At 39.4% G+C, this 17,060-nt stretch overlaps 1 protein-coding gene across 1 annotated transcript; it reads left to right on the top strand.

The window, feature by feature from the left end:
- Positions 1–1,010: 1,010 nt before the first annotated feature.
- On the top strand, positions 1,011–12,254 carry TXNDC9 (thioredoxin domain containing 9). Its single transcript, XM_007466890.1, has 5 exons — positions 1,011–1,128; positions 4,142–4,360; positions 6,099–6,217; positions 8,906–9,160; positions 11,483–12,254. The coding sequence occupies exons 2-5, from the start codon at positions 4,172–4,174 to the stop codon at positions 11,598–11,600; spliced, it is 681 nt and encodes a 226-aa protein (XP_007466952.1). The 5' UTR covers positions 1,011–1,128; positions 4,142–4,171; the 3' UTR covers positions 11,601–12,254.
- Positions 12,255–17,060: the final 4,806 nt, after the last annotated feature.

Below are 17,060 nucleotides of genomic sequence, written 5' to 3'. Positions count from 1 at the left end.
GCGCACTGGGACAGGGCACATATGGTGTGAGCTCCGAGTGCGCAAGCGCATCGCCCCACCGCCTCGGCGTGTGGACGCAGGGCGCGGCTCATTGAGAGCTGCGCCTCGGGTAGAGCGTCTCCAGTTGACCCGCCCGCCAGGCAGGAGCCCGAGCGCCCCCTTTCCGCAAGCGTCAGCCGTGCACCGACGCCCGTGCGGTTTCCAGATTCTAGAACCCGGAGGTGGACAATGAGGCTGAAAATTCCACCGTCAGCCTTCTCCCTGTGGGGAACGCAGACTTGGGGAATCGGATCTCAGTTCAGGAGTGGTGCGTGAAGTTCAGGAAAGAACCACAATGAACCCCTGGTGAGCTGTCTAGGTGTTCCCAAGGGAGATAGAGAAATCCGGCACAACATGAGTCCATGACTTACCAAAAAACAAACAAACAAACAAACAAACCAGAAATCATAAAACAAGGACACACACATTAATTCTGCAAAATAGATCATAATCTTTACATTCAAAGAGAGAGCAAGTTCTAAAAATGTGTGTCAGGGAAGTCGCGAGGGAACCTATTAGGGTTGTGAAAGTGTTCTATATCCGGATCTGGACGATGACACAACGAGTGTTAACTATGTAAAAACTATGGCGTATAAGTTATATTTCAACTTTTTTTTTAAAGGGGAAAACGTTCAATAAACAAAATGGAAACGAAATTGGAGTGTCACTCCTGAGGAAGACAGTAGCTATTTCATTTCTGATGTAACATTATGTCAGAGCCTAAGAACGTCAACTCCAGGCTGAGCACTAAGAAACTACAAACTCCAGCATACATCGCTTCCTCGCTCTCTGGGCTGTTTACACGGAGGGAGGGAGAGGTTGGGCCACCTCGGTTCCGGGTGGTGGGGCGGAGAAGGGTTGGGGAGGAGCGCACGCGCAGAAGCGCTCATCGCACGCACGTCCCCTCCCTTCCCCCCCTCCACTTCCTGGGGCGTCGCAGATTGTATCGCGTGAGAGCCGCCGCCAATGAGGAGGCGGAAGTGACGGCCGCTTCCCAGTCCCACGCAGCTGCTACGAGGCTGAATCCGGAGTGGATTGCTCTCCTGGAGAAGCTGGTTCCTCACTTCTTAGGTATCACCGAGAGCTCAGGTGAGGCAGAGAGTGGTGTGAAAAGCCGGGCATGCATCTCGGTGCTAATGGACACCCGGCGGCTCAGCCTCCTGCCTGGGCGGGGGAGGGGCGCGGCTCGGGCGAGGGTGTCTGCGCCGCGGAGGAAGCTTTGGCGCATGCGCCCCGGGAGGCGTTGAAGCCGGGACCACCTCAACTCTGCCCTCATCTGTCTCCGGGGGCGCAGGGAGTGGCGAGGATACTTTTGGGAAGCGGCTGGCGTGCAGTTAAGGGTGAGGCCCCCTGGTTGTTTTGGCGGGTGCATGCCGGGGGATCAAGGAAATGGTTAGGTAATTTGAGGACAAGTCCCTGCCCACCGTTCAGTTGAATTGAAAAAAAGAAGCTTGTTGTTTGGGGAATGAAGTTCCCAGGATACCTGCACCATCTCCTTTCCCCCTTTCTGAATGCGGTGACCAGCACCACCTGCCCGCAGAGCAGCCCTTGTTAATCGTTTCTCCTCCCAGTTATCCAAGACTTGAATTCTGAGCTCAGCCTATAAACCTCTAGGAATAAGCAACCGCTACGCCCCTGGTAAAGAACAGGGTCTGACATGCAAATCAATGTTTAATGTCGAGTTTTCTGCCTCATCTGGCCCCAGTCCTGAGTCGCAGCCTTACGTTTTTCTCGGGAGGTAGAGAGTGTGAAATTCATTTGCTACATTTGAAATACGGCTCCTTTAAAATTTTATAGCGTTTATGAGGAAGTTACATTTTGGTTTTTTTTTTAACCGGAAATACTTTTGAAACTTAACGATAATTTGAACAAAAGTTACGCACATGTTCAACAGTTGACAAACATTTTTTGTGCATCTGCAGTGTTCTCAGCACTGCTAGCTCCAGGAATACAAGGTGAAATCGAGTATGCTTTTTTAGAATTTATTTATTTTTGGCTGCGTTTGATCTTCGTTGCTGCATGCAGGGTTTCTCTAGTCCCGGCGAGCGGGGGCTACTCTAAGTTGCGGGGCATGGGCTTCTCACTGCGGTGGTTTCTCATGTTGCTGAGCACGGGCCCTAGGCACGCAGGCTTCAGTAGTTGTAGCACGTGGGCTCCAGAGCGCAGGCTCAGTAGTTGTGGCACACGGGCTTAGTTGCTCCGAGGCATGTGGGATCTTCCCGGACCAGGGATCCAACCCATGTCCCCTGCATTGGCAGGTGGATTCTTAACCACTGCGCCACCAGGGAAGTCCCCAGTATGCTTTTCAAAAGCTTCTTTTCATGTGCAGAAAAATGGAATCAGAAGCGAAGTTTGCAAAAAGACTATTTCTCTTCACTTCAACATTTATAGAGGGTCTGGTGGGCCAGGCTGCGTGTCTGAAGCTGGGTGAATAAGCTCACAAGTTTATTCAGATTTTTGAAAGTGCTTCAGTAGTGTTTGCAAATGTATCACATAACTAATTGAGATGCAACAGCCTCCTGCTTTGATAGGCAAATTATAAATTGAAATTCAGGGGTACCCATAAAACATTTGATTTTCTACCAGCAACAATAATACATTTCTTCTAAAATATTTAATTGAAATAGATAACAAGGACTTACTGTATAGCACAGGGAACTCTACTCAATATTCGTAGTAACTTAAATGGGAAAAGAATTTGAAAAAGGATACATGTATATGTATAAATGGATAACTTTCCTGTACACCTGAAATTAACATTATAAATCAACTATATGCCAATATAAAATAAATATGTAATTGAGAGAGATCTTCCTTTCTAATCTGAATTAGATTCTGTTTTTTTTATATTCATTTATGGCTGTGTTAGGTCTTAGTAGTTGCAACATGTGAGATCTTTCGTTGTGGCATGCAGGCTCTTCACTGCAGCACAGGCTTCTCTCTAGTTGCGGCGCTCAGGCTCCAGAGCATGTGGGCTTTGTAGTGTGCGGCACACAGGCTGTCTAGTTGAGGCGTGTAGGCTCAGTAGTTGCGACTCGAGGGCTTAGTTGCCCCGCGGCATGTGGGATCTTAGTTCCTTGACCAGGGATCGAACCCACATCCCCTGCATTGGGAGTTGGTTTCTTTACCACTGGACCACCAGGGAAGTCCCTAGATTCTATTTTTAAACTCTTATCTTACATAGAGGATTGCTGGAAAAACCAATATTCTTTTAAATATTTATAGTGTTATATTGTTTGACCTCAAAGTTAAGAACACTGAGTGTCAGTAAATCAATACCACTATTAATCTTTTTGGCCTCATAGACTTTATTAGGTAATGGGAGAACAGGAATGGAAACTAAAGCTTAGGGAACATCAGGCAGAGTTCTTTACATAAGTTGTAATGAGCTCTCTTCAGAGTTAAACGAAAATCATTTAGGCAGAGGTGAAAAATATGTCTTTTGCTCAGCTCTGCTCTATGTTGAAGCAAAGTTTGGTGTGTATATGTGTGTGTAAAACCTCACTGCAGTTAAACTTTATCTTGTTCACAGTCATTTCTGCTTTTCTTCCCTTTTCCTTTGATAAAGAACACTGTCAGTATACAGCACTAGGTTTAATTTCATCATTCCTTTCTGGTCTGGTGATGGTCTTAAAGATTTGTCTTTGTTTTAGGGTAGTAAAACACAAACTAAATCAAAAGCACCTAAACTTTGGTCTAAATCGTTTTTGAGGAGTAACTATAATCCATTGAAAGTTAAATTTTAAAACATTTAAATAAAAATTCTTAACATGACGTGCTTGGTTGTTGGCAGAACACTTTGTGGACTACAAATTATATACTTGCTAGCATTTTTGAAACTAAGAGAAAACTGTCTTATTTTTTTTTGCGGTACGCGGGCCTCTCACTGTTGTGGCCTCTCCTGTTGCGGAGCACAGGCTCCCGTTGCGCAGGCTCAGCGGCCATGGCTCACAGGCCCAGCTGCTCCGCGGCATGTGGGATCTTCCCAGACCGGGGCACGAACCTGTGTCCCCTGCATCGGCAGGCAGACTCTCAACCACTGCGTCACCAGGGAAGCCCGTGTCTTATTTTTTTCCTCTAACTTTGTAAACCTTCTCCCCAGCATCAAGGCTGAACTGTACCATTTCGAAGAATGGAAGCGAATGCATCTGTTGAAATGTTTTCAAAAGTCCTAGAGCATCAGTTGCTTCAGACCACCGAACAAGTGGAAGAACATTTGGATTCGGAAATTCAGAAACTGGATCAGATGGATGAGGATGAGTTGGAACACCTCAAAGAAAAGAGACTCAAGGCACTGAGGAAAGCTCAGCAGCAGAAACAAGTAACCTCTCTGCCCTGCTTTCTGAAATTGCTCTAACAGTATGCTTCTAACAACTTATATATACCCGTGCTGCAGTAGTCACTTGTAGTTTTTAGGGTGGTCTGACCTCAAAGTACCTAATGCCATTAAAAATGTGCCCAGAAAAAAGATTAGTTTTAAAGACACATTCAGAATTAGCCTGACCAGTATATTAATCTACAGTCAAGTACAAGAAACACGTGCCCAGGATAATCTTCTGAGCTCAGATTTGTGTGGTTGAGGAGAGAGTGGATGAGGAAGAACCCTGGGAGGAATAGGGGTCAGTGGGTTCCCTTTCAGGTGGAGTTATGAGAAAGCCTGTTATAACTTAGCTGTGCTCAAAGCAAGTGTGTCATTAAGGAGTGTATTTGAGAGTTTAAACTCTTTATGGAAGCTTTACCAAAGAAATAAGGAGAAAAATATCAGGGTCTCCAGTAGGTCTCAGCTCAGTGTAAGTCAACGTGAAATGTATAGATACCAAAACTGGTGATGCAGTCTCGGCTGTGTTAGTGTAAGTCCAGGGATGGCACTCCTGCCCCTTTCTAGTTGGACCACTTCTGGAAGACTCTTCAGAGGAGGACAGCCAGAAGATGAAGAAGTCTAGAAGTCATTTCATATGAGAAAGTCAAAAGCAAATGGAAATGTTCAGTGTGAAGCAGGGAGGACATAGGCGATGTAGGATATTTGAAGGGCTGATGTGAAGGAGATTAGAATTTCTCTTTCTCATCTGAGGTCCAAGCTGGGATCCACAGCCCACTGTTCTGGATATACTGTGATTCAGTGTGAGGAGACTTTTCTAAGAACAGAGTACATATACAAATGCTTTTTAAGCACACCTGCCAGACACCGTTGTAGTTATTTTCATGTTGTCCATTCACAGTAAGTCAATGAGATAGTTGCTTTACGATCTCCACATTACAAATGAGGAAAGTGAGATTCAGAAAGGGCAGTGATTCAAGCCCATGCCTTCTGCCTGCAAGTCCTGTCCTCCCCTTTTATTAAAACCAGCTCATGAGAAACAAGCTTCCAGTTGAGGGGACCAGCTTCCTGCCACAGGAAGGGTTCAAGAAGCTGAAATGTCTGTCCGACATGGATGATAAGGGTTGATTTATTGATTTGGGGAGCTGCATTAGGTGACTTGCGGGATCTTTGTGTCTGGACACCACGTGAAGACAAACACCTTTTTCTTCCCAGGACACTACCCATTGGTGGCCAGTACAGAAGAGGTTTGCTGTCTCTGAGTTAGTCATCAAAAGCAAACAGGGCTCCTGAGCTTCAGAGCTGCAGTACCCGCCCCCTCCCCAAAGACGGATTGGCTTTATCTCACAAGCATTATTTTTTAAAGCTATGTAGTAACTTAGATCAAATGCTTCTGACTTTAATAGTTTCAGTGCAAAGAAATTAAGTAGATGGTTACATTCTAAGTCTCTTTGTAGTCTAAATTTTTACTTTCGAAGTTCTAAGAAAACGTATGTCTTAAGTTACCAAGACAGATAATCATCTTAAATATGAGCCATGCTGTGGAGATAGTCATGGTCCACAGACTGTATTTGCATTGACACTAGCAAGATAGGAAAGTACATCACCAAAAGGAATGAGTTTCTCTCTAAGATAAAGTCAGCTTGATTACAAAATATTATAGTGATTTGGACATAAAATATAAAGTGATATTGAAAGAGATATTTCAAATGTGTGATGTTTTCCCTTTTCTCCAAATCAGGAATGGCTTTCAAAAGGTCATGGGGAATACAGAGAAATCCCTAGTGAGAGAGACTTTTTTCAAGAAGTCAAGGAGAGTAAAAAAGTGGTTTGCCATTTCTACAGAGACTCCACATTGAGGTAATTTGTTTCCCTCAGTGACTGTTCTTGAACATGTTGAGATTGTTGAATAGAGATACACTGACTTCATAGAGAAGTTAAGAAAAACATAAAAGGAAGTTAATTCCTAAGTTGTTTCCTTGTACTAGAATTGTATTAAAGTTAAGCAGTCATTAAAGATTAACTTAAAAACCAGTGTCTTACAAAAGTACAAACCATAGAAGATCAGTATTTCCATAGAAATGTCTACTTCCTGAACTATATTTTCACTAATTTTTAAAACATCTTAGAAATGAACACTTTAATTTTTTTTATCAATGCCAAAAGAATTCTACTTTTGTCCCTACCGTTACGATACAGCCACAGTGTTGGAAATGGGGCCAACACCTGAACACCAGATTTGAATTCAGTCACTTCTTCTCAACTTGCAATTCACCGGGAGACTGTGGCTTGACCAAGCCTCTCACCTGAAGCAGAGTTGGGGCACCAGGCATGGCTGGAAGGACGATAAAGTGATTTCTATTAGACGAACCCAGGTCTGCCAACCTCTCTTTGGAGGCAGATCCCTCAAAGTGAAAATAGCCCCAGAAGAGGTTATATCTTAAACCAGAGGACTCAAGCCTTTTTTTAGCCCCCAAATTTGAATACTTGCCAACATTTAAGTGTTGGCAAAAAAAATTTTTAAATGTTGGCAACTAATCAGATTTTAGAATTTTTTTTTTAAGTATCAGATAACTTGATAACAGACCTAGAATTGTATGAAAGCAATTCACTGATGCCGAGCTCCTGCCCCCCTTAGACACACACTCCAATGCAGAGTCTCTGTTATTCCCTGGGATCCCAGCCCTGCCCTCTTCTCGCATTTCCATAGCCTGCCTGACCCCTTGTCTTTGCCTCATCACCCAACAATGTGGCTATTAGTTAACACCTTTCAGGGACTGATTGCCTGGGATTTATTGACTAAGAAAATAAAGATAAAAGAAAATAACTGAGATGATGAAATCTCCTATAAGGGAAAGTGGGAAACGGATTAGGAAGGTAAATAGAAGATTGATATTATTTGTCCACTTTTTATTAGATGTCTCTGCCCACTAGATTGTTAGTTTTGTGAAGGCAGAGGGTTTGCCTTTGTGTCGTGTGGCCCACTGGGCTCTGGGTTCCTAGCCATAGAGCAGCACTGACTACACATAGTAGGTACTCGGTAAGTATCCTTGATGGATTTATAAATAATGCAGCACGAGCAGTACTTACCTTAAAACAGAACTGAAAAGTCAAGATTGAAATGAGGTGATAGAGATACAGATCGGTAGATACCAAAGTTTCTAGCACATAGTACGCTATATACTTCATGTATAAAATCCTGGAGCATATTCACAGTCACCGTTGGAGGTAAGTACGTATAATTCCTCTGCTTCACGCATGGATACCGGGCCTTGGAGAGATTAAGTGACCTACCTAATGTCACTCAGCTACTAAATGATAAAAGAGGATTTGAACCCAGGTTTTAAGCCTAAGGCTGTTTTAACTACACCATAACTACTACTTCTGGATTTTTAAAAAATGGATTAATCGGCAAGTGGGACACAGACCTATTTAAAATAGATTCCGTATTTACTCCAGTAAAACAATGGAGTTGATTTTTGTACAAATCTTCCAGAATGTATTTTCTCCAGATGATTTGTCACTTGTTTGGAACTTCATTCAAAAACCGTTTATTCCCCTACCATTTTTCACTAAAATCCCATTGCTGCAGTAGGTGGGTGATATATAAAAAGAATCACTCAGAGGTGATGATGCATCAAGGTTATAAGAAACTCTGTGGACCCAAACCTAACGCAGGAAAAACTATACCAAGAAGTACCCAAAAAGCCTACTAGTAAAACCAGCTATGAAGCGTTCGATGTCTTAGTCATCGAAAGCAGTCGTTCTCAAACTTTGCTGGGCATGAGAATCACTTGCATGTTTCTCAGCTCAACTGCTAGAGAATTTTGATTCATTTGCCTATTTTAAAAGTTGACTGTAATAATCACCTCTGGGTAAGAACTACTGCTCAAAAGATTATTACAGTCGTCTTTCAGAAACACTAGAGGGTTGGCCAGTTTAAAATATAATTTAAAGAAAATATCGCTTTCCACTTTTCAGATGGCTTAATAAAGGTTACTGCTGGTATTTTTCATTTCTTTAGAACCGTAGTGACCATATTTGTAGCCCTTAACCTTGATATGCTTCTCACTAACAGAGTTGCACAGTTGGAAGGGTTCCTTCTCAGTGACACCATTCAGTCTTAATGACTTCCGAATGTGGCACCACATGTTCATTTCGAATTCTGATAACTGTCTTCCCAGTTCTGTCAAGTTCAGATTTGTCACCTATGAGATGCCAGGAAACATGCATAAGGGAAATGACAATTTTTTATTCTTAACCACGAACATGACAACTTTGTGAACCACTTAAGGCATAAGTTGAATACTTCGTTTTTTATAAGTATCATTAAGGGAGATCTGACTTTCTAGAATATGATATCATGAGAGGTAGAAAAAGAGGTACCTAACCTATGAAATAGAAATGAGGTTATCTGATAGAAGCATAGGTTGGCTGCCAAATTATGAGATTCAGAAAAACTAAAAACTTAGATGTGCCTTAATATTTATTTTGAAAAAGAAATCTGTTGTTTTTAGCTTTTGATTTTCTATGTGTTGTTATTTATAGGTGTAAAATACTAGACAGACATTTGGTGATACTGTCCAAGAAACATCTCGAGACCAAATTTTTGAAGCTGAATGTGGAAAAAGCACCTTTCCTTTGTGAGAGACTGCATATCAAAGTCATTCCCACGCTAGCACTGGTGAAAGATGGAAAAACACAAGATTTTGTTGTTGGATTTTCTGACCTAGGAAATACAGATGACTTCACCACAGAAACTTTAGAATGGAGGCTGGGCTGTTCTGATATTCTCAATTACAGGTAACTTAGTAAACTATCAATTTATATTAATTCACATATCCAGTTGATTTTTTAGAGAATTTTTTTTATGTTAACATTTATTTTATGGAACTGAGATCTTTAAGCTGAGATGTAGAAAAATTTTTCACAAAGGTAAAGCATATTTCTTAAAGTGTACATTAGCATGATCTTACAGCAAAATCAGAGTTATAAATAAAATTGATCTTGGATCTTGGAGTCCATCTAACTATAAAAGTTTTCAAACGAACAGATCCTATGGAATCTAATTCTCTGTTAATCTGGAAACCCAAATGACACTCCAGAAGAATTGACTCCTTCCTGATTTAAACGAGATTAATCAAATTGATAATGACTTACATTAAAAATCTAATGTTTGAAAGTAGATATTCCTGTATCACTTGTAGAATCTGGTAAAACATATAAAATCTCATCTCTATGCTTAGCTTAAATTACTTAACTCTGGGAAACAGTCTCAGAAAACCATCTGTTGATAAAATCCAACTTCCATTTTCCACTTAGCTCTTTGTCCACTTCTCTAGACAAATAATTTATCTAATTCCACAAATCAGAGCATATCATCTTATCTTTTGTGCCTGTTTTTGATTTGCAAAAATAACAGGTAAAATTTTCCAGTTATTCCAGTCAGAGTGCCTTTTGATAAGTAGAAAGTTCTCTCATCTTTTTACTTCCCTTCCTCCATTATCTCTGAATCTCTCCTCCACATGCATAAATCATTCCTACATTGTAGTGATTGATTTTGGAGTTTTAGGTTTTATTTTCTTAATATTAAGTAAAATGTTAATATTAAATAAAATTATTTTGAAGTGATTTCAAACTTTAAGTTGGAAACTAGTACAAAGAATTCTTGAATTCTTGTATATCATTGACCTGTGTCCCTCAATTTTCAACATTTTATATTTGCTTTATCGTTCTCTTTCTATATATAAACTTTTTTTCAGAACCATTTGATTGGACGTTGTAGATATATTGTCCCTTTACTCCTAAATGTTTCTGTGTGCATTTCCTAAGAACAGGAACATTCTTATACAACCACAGTACAATTTATTAAAACACAAAATACATAGTTTACAGACCTTATTCAAATTCCACCATTGTCCCAATAATGTCCTCCATACTGGAAAAATGGGTTCTGTGTACTTACTATGTATTTTTAGTTTCTGTTAACCTGTAGCAACTTGTTCCCCTCCTTTGTTTTTCAATACTTTAACATTTTTGAAGAGTACAAGCTAGTTATTTTATAGAGCATCTCCCAGTTTGTTTCAAAATTAGATTCAGATTCTGCGTGTTTTCCACAGGTGTATTATGGAAGTGATGTTGTGTTCTTTCTTCTCAGTGTACCATATCAGGAGATATATGATGGTCTGTCTCATTGCTGGTGGTGATAACTGTGCACTGGTTAACCAGTTGTCCACCAAGCCAACTGGTGATTTAAGGAAGAACTTCTCCAGACCCCACATTAACTTACTTCTTCATTTATCTGTATTAGAATGGGCTGTGGATTCTTTTATTCAGTGGGTTATAGTCTGTTGCTGTTATTATTTACTTTGAAGCTCAGATTGCCTCAGATTTGGCCAGTGAGAGCCTTTCATACTGGCTTCTGTGTCCTTTTGACACATCCCCATAATTCTTTGAGCACTTTCTTTCTGGTGCACGTAAGGTCTTTTATGGGGCCTTGTGTTATACTCTCCATAGGAATTGGCTTTTTCTCCGAGACGCCATGGTTCCTTTCAGTGGCAAATGATATTTCAAAACCAAGATCTAGCTGCTAGGAATATTTCCAGATATTTTTGAAATATTTTTTAGGTGTCATGAAAAGAGTTCCATACTAATTCTGGGTTAATGATAATGAATTCCATGAGTTTTGTTGATGTCTATAGAGATCTAAGCATTAAAAGATGTCAAATAGAATCAAACCAGTCATAACAGGCTATCAAAAATAGAGCATGGTTTTCCTGTGTCATTCTCAGGAAAGAATCTAATACAGATTCAGCATACCCAAAACAGATAAAAATAACTGATTTCCTTTTCAGTCAGAAATTTTGTTGGTGCATCCCATGAAATGTTAATCAGTAATTAATGATAAGAAAATAAAACGCTGATCTAAAGCATTTAGTAGTACATAGTAAGGTTTAAAACTATTAACTATCAGTGTAAATAATATACCTCTTCCTTGACAACATTTTAAAGAAAATTTTACTCTATTCCTTGTGTTACAGTGAGGATAGATTTTTGTGCAGTTTAGTATACCAGCTGTACTAAATCATACAGAATAAGTGTTTTTCAAATTTGCTTTCTTTTTAGTGGAAATTTAATGGAGCCACCATTTCAGAGCCAAAAGAAATTTGGAACAAACTTCACAAAGCTGGAAAAGAAAACTATTCGAGGAAAGAAATATGATTCTGACTCTGATGATGATTAATTCTTTGTAAATCGTCTCCTGACTTCAGAATTAGATGTGTTTTCTAAATTCTGTTGATTTCAGTACATTCGTCTCCTAATAAAACTCCATTCTAGAGTTCTATGCAGTTGCATCACATTGAAAAACATCTGTGATATTTTCTGTGTGGAGCTTGTGTTTAAGTTGAGGAAAACTTCTGAGTTCTAAAATTATCTGAGTAGGGTCTGGATTCTCTATTTTTGAGATTGGTTTTATCACAATATGATTCTTACATTTTTATACCATTCACAATTGTGTTTTTAATCTACTGGATTGGAAACAGAAATTCAGCACACTATTCCAGGGCTAATTTTTACCTAGCATTATTTACTTTATAAAGAGGTCAGATAACATTTACTGGTGTAACAGACTGCACTTGTAAATGATTAGAAACACTCTTTACTTCTGGAATATATTTAAGTAACTATTAAAGAACTGTATTTATTCTGTATGCTACATGGTGTTGTTGAGTCAACTGATGGCAACAGAAAGCTTTTTCAGGTTGTGAACATACTGCCTTATTTAAAGGGTCTTGATTGCTTGTATTTTAAGACATGTATTAAACAATCAAGAAGCACTTTCGAAATGGCAACATGAGGAGATGTACAGGCCCCTCAGTGAAACAATCATAACTGGTAAATATTTTTTTAGAAATTAAAGTCTCTGGAAATTGTCATAAGAGCACACAGCAAACAGAAACATTTATCCAAGAAAATACTCAATCTTGGTAAGAGTAGTGAGTCTCTGTGGTATTTGAACCATGACCCTGCACCCTTCCTCCCCTCATCTCCCAGTCTTGGCCTACAATTTATCCCTAGGAGGAGCAGACTGCTAGCATCTCTCATTCCCCCAAGGTCTGTGTTGCAAAAGCTCTGTTGCAAGCAGCAGTAGCAAAGAGGTCTGAGCCTTCCTTCCTCCACTCAGTCCCCACTTGTAGCACAGAATATCTACCCCAGGAATACTGTTTTCTAATCACTGTTGCCCTGGCGTACTCATAAACTAGAGCAATAGTGATTAGGGTGGAGGTTCCATGGAAGGAGAGGCAAGCAGAGAAGATCAGGGGCTACCACCCACTGCTCTACTTACAGACTACTCCTAGCAAAGCCAGCTACTCTCCCCATCCCCAATGCTGGGGCAGTAGCGCAGAGGTTCTGCCCAGTGGGAGAAGCAGGCTGTAAAAACAGCTTCCATAGCATTCCCTAAAGGGACTGACTTTATTTAGAACAGAGTGAGAGAAGCTGAAGCATAAGGATGCTGCTGCAGAGAAAGGAGATTTCAGGTGGGGTTGGGGGTGAAGGAAGAGGAGCCTGGGATCTCCAGGTTAGCAAAACAAGCAGAAAGGGAGGCCAGTGAGAATTTCAACAGAGAATGAAAGAGGAAGTTCAGAGTAGCCCTACAGTTGGAACAAAGCTCAACAACTACAAAAACCTAAATTCAATTAGATTGAACTGTGTGGCAATTTATGTCCCAGGTCATTGTCAAATAATAGAGAGGTCCACCAGCAATTAGTGGATGTTAACAGCACAGCGTGATAACAATGGAGACAGACCAACTAGAACTCTTGCAGGGATGGCAGGGAAAGAAACAGCAACAGAGCCCTAATAAAACTACTGTCCTTGAGGTTGAGGGGAGGTGTCAGCGACACTGCATATGCCCAGGCGACATACTGCAACATCAGAGGCCATACAATTCAGGGTAAGTGGACTTAGTCAAAATGGTCCAGCTAAGTCACTAACCATATAAGCAAACAAGCCCTGGAGAAGGGAGTATGAGTCTCCAGAACTGCTGTATTATGTAAAATGTCCAGTTCTGAACCAAAAAAATAAGATCTACAAATAAACAGGAAAGTGACTCATACATGGTGGGGAGAAAAGCAATTTAAAAAAAAAAATTGCCTTTGAGTGGGTCCAGCTATTGGAAGCAGACAAAAACCTCAAAGCATCTAAATATATATACACACATACACACATACACATACTAAAACCATGCTGAAGGTGAGGGAAGGTATGATAACATTCCCTCAAAGAATATTAATGGAGATGGAAATTATTTTTAAAGAACCAAATGGAGATTTCTGGACTTAAAAAGTATAATAACCGCAATGAAAGATTCATTAGAGGGACTCAACAGTAGCTTTGCAGTAGAAAGCCAACATGGGGATTAATCAATATAGATAATGCAATCAGAAGAACAGGAAAAAGGAAAAAAACAGCTTCAGAGAAATATGGAACATCATATATGTCATGGAAGTGCCACAAAGAGAGGAGAAACAAGTGAGTAGAAAAGTTATTAGAAGAAACAGTGCCTAAAAATCTCAAATTTGATGAAAAGCATTAATCCAAGAAGGTCAGGTTCTGAAAATAAAAGGATCCACACCCGGACATACCAGAATAAAAATGTTTAAAGACAGAAGAATCTTGAAAACAGAAAGAAAAACCACTAATCATGTACAAGGAAACCACATTAACAGTTGACTTATCAGAAACAATGAGGACCTAAGGCAGTGGAAGGACATGGCAAAGTGCTAAAAGGAAAAAACTCAACCAAAGAGTTTATATCTAACAAAACAGTCTTTCAGAAATGGAGGCAAAATGACACACAGATTTTAAGAATTCATTCCCAGGAAACCCACCTTAAAAGAAATGCTAAATGATGTTTTTCCATCTGAAAGGAAGCGAGACCCCACAATTATTCAAATCCTTACCAAAAAAAACAATGCCAATTAAAATGTAAGAAATTATAAAAGACATTGTAACAACTTATTTTCCCTTCTTTCAGCTGATATAAAAGCAATTGTATAAAACAATATGCATATATATATAATTGTGGTGTTGCACCTATAACATATGGAAACATATTTGCATATAACATAAAGCAGGTGGGAGCAAATATTTCATACTTCAATAATGAAACAACAGAAAGCTAACAAGAAATTGTGAATTAAAAGGTTAATTTAAAAAAATCTAAAAATACATTCAGCTACTTTAAAACAAAATTATAGAAAGTATTGTATGTTTAACATATAGTGATGCAATATGTGTAACAAATGCTATACAGCTAAAGTAGATTCTGACAAGATGTATACTGTAAGTCCTAGTGTATCCACTAAGAAAATAATTCCCAAAATATACAGAAAAATATTAACATAAAATATTACACTAGAAAATATTCACTTAAACCAGAAAAAGGAGAACAAAGGAACAAAGAAGGTGTAACATGTATAGAAGACAAAAAGGTAAAAGGACATGTAAACCCAACCATATACATAGTAACAATACATTTGAGTGAATTATTACTCATGCCTAACAATGATTAGGCAAAGGTGGTCAGACTGGATAACAAAAACAAGACTCAACTATATTCTGTCCACAGGAGACACCCTTTAAAATCAAAGGTAAAGCTACAATGAAAAAGCTGTACCATGCAAGCACCAGTCAGAGAACTGGAGTGGCTAAACTAATAGACTTGAAAATAAAAGCTTATTACAGATAAAGAGGGTAATTTTATGATGGAAAAGAACCTGTCAGGAAGCTATAACAACGTAAACATCTCTGCACCTCACAACAGAACTCATGTTCTTGACAATTCTGTATTTTGCTGCAAGAATTCTGAAGCAGAACTTGATAGAATTGAGAGGAAAATAGACTATTCAGCAATACTAGTCAGAGACATGACCCTGCCTCCCCTTTAAATAATGAATAGAAAAACTAGTTAGAAGATCCACAGGGAAATAAGACTTGAACAGCACTATAAACCAACTACACTTAACACATCTATAGAACATTCACACAATAGACAATTCTCAAGATCACGTGGAACATTCTCCAAGATAGACCATATGTCAGACCATAAAAAAGCCTCAATAAATTGAAAAAATATTAAAGTCGTAAAAGGTATGTTCTCTGACCACAATGGAATGAAATAAAGACAAAACTGAGAAATTCAAAAATATGTAGAATTTAATGAACTCTTAAATAACCAATAAGTCAAAGGGAAAGTTCACAAGATAAATTAGGAAATCCTTTGAGATATATGAAAATAAAAATGCAACATACCAAAACTTATGGGCTGCCACTAAAGCACCATTTTCAGGGAAATTAATAGCAGTAAACACCTATATTAAGATAAAAAGATCTCAAGTCAATGATCTTCCACCTTAAAATACTGGTAAATGGGAAATTTATAGTAGCAAACACATTTTAAAAAGAGGGAGACTTCCAGTTTCTGGTCCAGCATGTAAGAAGCTTGGAAGTCACCATTCCATCCTAACAAGTGAAAAGCTGAACAAACTGAAAAATCAACAACTCTTCTTATATCCATAAGAGAAGTTAGGTCACAGGGAAAACCACTGTTCCTAAAATTAGACAGACCAACAGATAATATAGAGAATTACAATTTACTGGAGCAGCAATCTCCTTGGGAACCAGTGCCAGGGTAGGGACACCTCAACTATAGTTTGATGCATTTCTGGAGGCTCAGTGTGGACAAGTCAGACAAAACCTCCAGGGGAGCTCATTCATCAGGGGGAGGGGAGACCTTACGCTTGTGAGTGTTATCTCCGGGATCTCTATCAGAATCTCAAAGTGAATGTCAAAGAAAAATCCCGTCATGGTTCTGTCAGGGGGAAGGGAAAAGGAAGCATTTTGAAATATGCCAGAGCATTCTGTTCTCCTTAATAAGGTCTGGCCTTCAGACCAAAACCTAACTGCCCTGGAGAAGGGAAATACCCAACCCTAGTCCCGATTTACCATCCTGTCCCACCTAAGAGGTGAGGAGAAAAAAAAGCATGAGTGAAGTTCATGGTCCAGAAGCACAGGCTCACTAAAAGTCAGAGACATAATCATAAGAATAAAATGTTTTTGCTCCTCCCAAACCTTATCACAACACTACTAAAGGCCTGTTTCCAACAGTTCCTCTTACCCAGTACATCATGCTCAGCTATCAAGAAAAAATTAAATGACAACAGTAAAAAACAAAACAAAAAACCCCACAATTTTAAGAGACAGAGCAAGCATAAAACCCAGACTCAGATATCACAGGGTGTCAGAATTATTATCTAAGATTTTTAAAACCATGATTATTATGTTAAGGGCTCTAATGAATAAAGTAGCACACAAGAACAGGTGGGCAAGGTAAGCAGAGATACCCAAAGTTTAGGAAAGAACAAAATAGATACTAGAGATCAAAACCACTGTAACACAGATAAAGAATACTTCTGATGGACTTATTAGTAGACTAGTAGACATGGATGAGGAAAGAATATCTGAGCTTAATGATACTGCAATAGAAACCCCCGAAACTGAAAAAGAAGGAAAAGGGGGGGGGGCTAAAAAAATAAGCAGAAAATCTAAGAACTGTGGGACACCTATAAAAGGTGTAACATAAGCATGGTGGGAATACCAGAAGGAGAAAAGAGAAAGGAATGGAAGAAATATTTGAAAC

This window comes from Lipotes vexillifer, unplaced genomic scaffold, assembly GCF_000442215.2.
Source record: "Lipotes vexillifer unplaced genomic scaffold, Lipotes_vexillifer_v1.1 scaffold28, whole genome shotgun sequence".
NCBI lineage: Eukaryota > Metazoa > Chordata > Mammalia > Artiodactyla > Lipotidae > Lipotes > Lipotes vexillifer.
Note: the sequence above shows the minus strand (reverse complement) of the source record. Positions and strands in the feature narration are given on the sequence as shown.

Coding starts and splice junctions, on each gene's coding strand:
- TXNDC9 (XM_007466890.1), top strand. CDS start 4,172: ATGGAAGCGAATGCATCTGTTGAAATGTTTTCAAAAGTCCTAGAGCAT. Junction 4,361..6,098: donor AAGCTCAGCAGCAGAAACAA/GTAACCTCTCTG, acceptor TCTCCAAATCAG/GAATGGCTTTCAAAAGGTCA. Junction 6,218..8,905: donor TACAGAGACTCCACATTGAG/GTAATTTGTTTC, acceptor TGTTATTTATAG/GTGTAAAATACTAGACAGAC.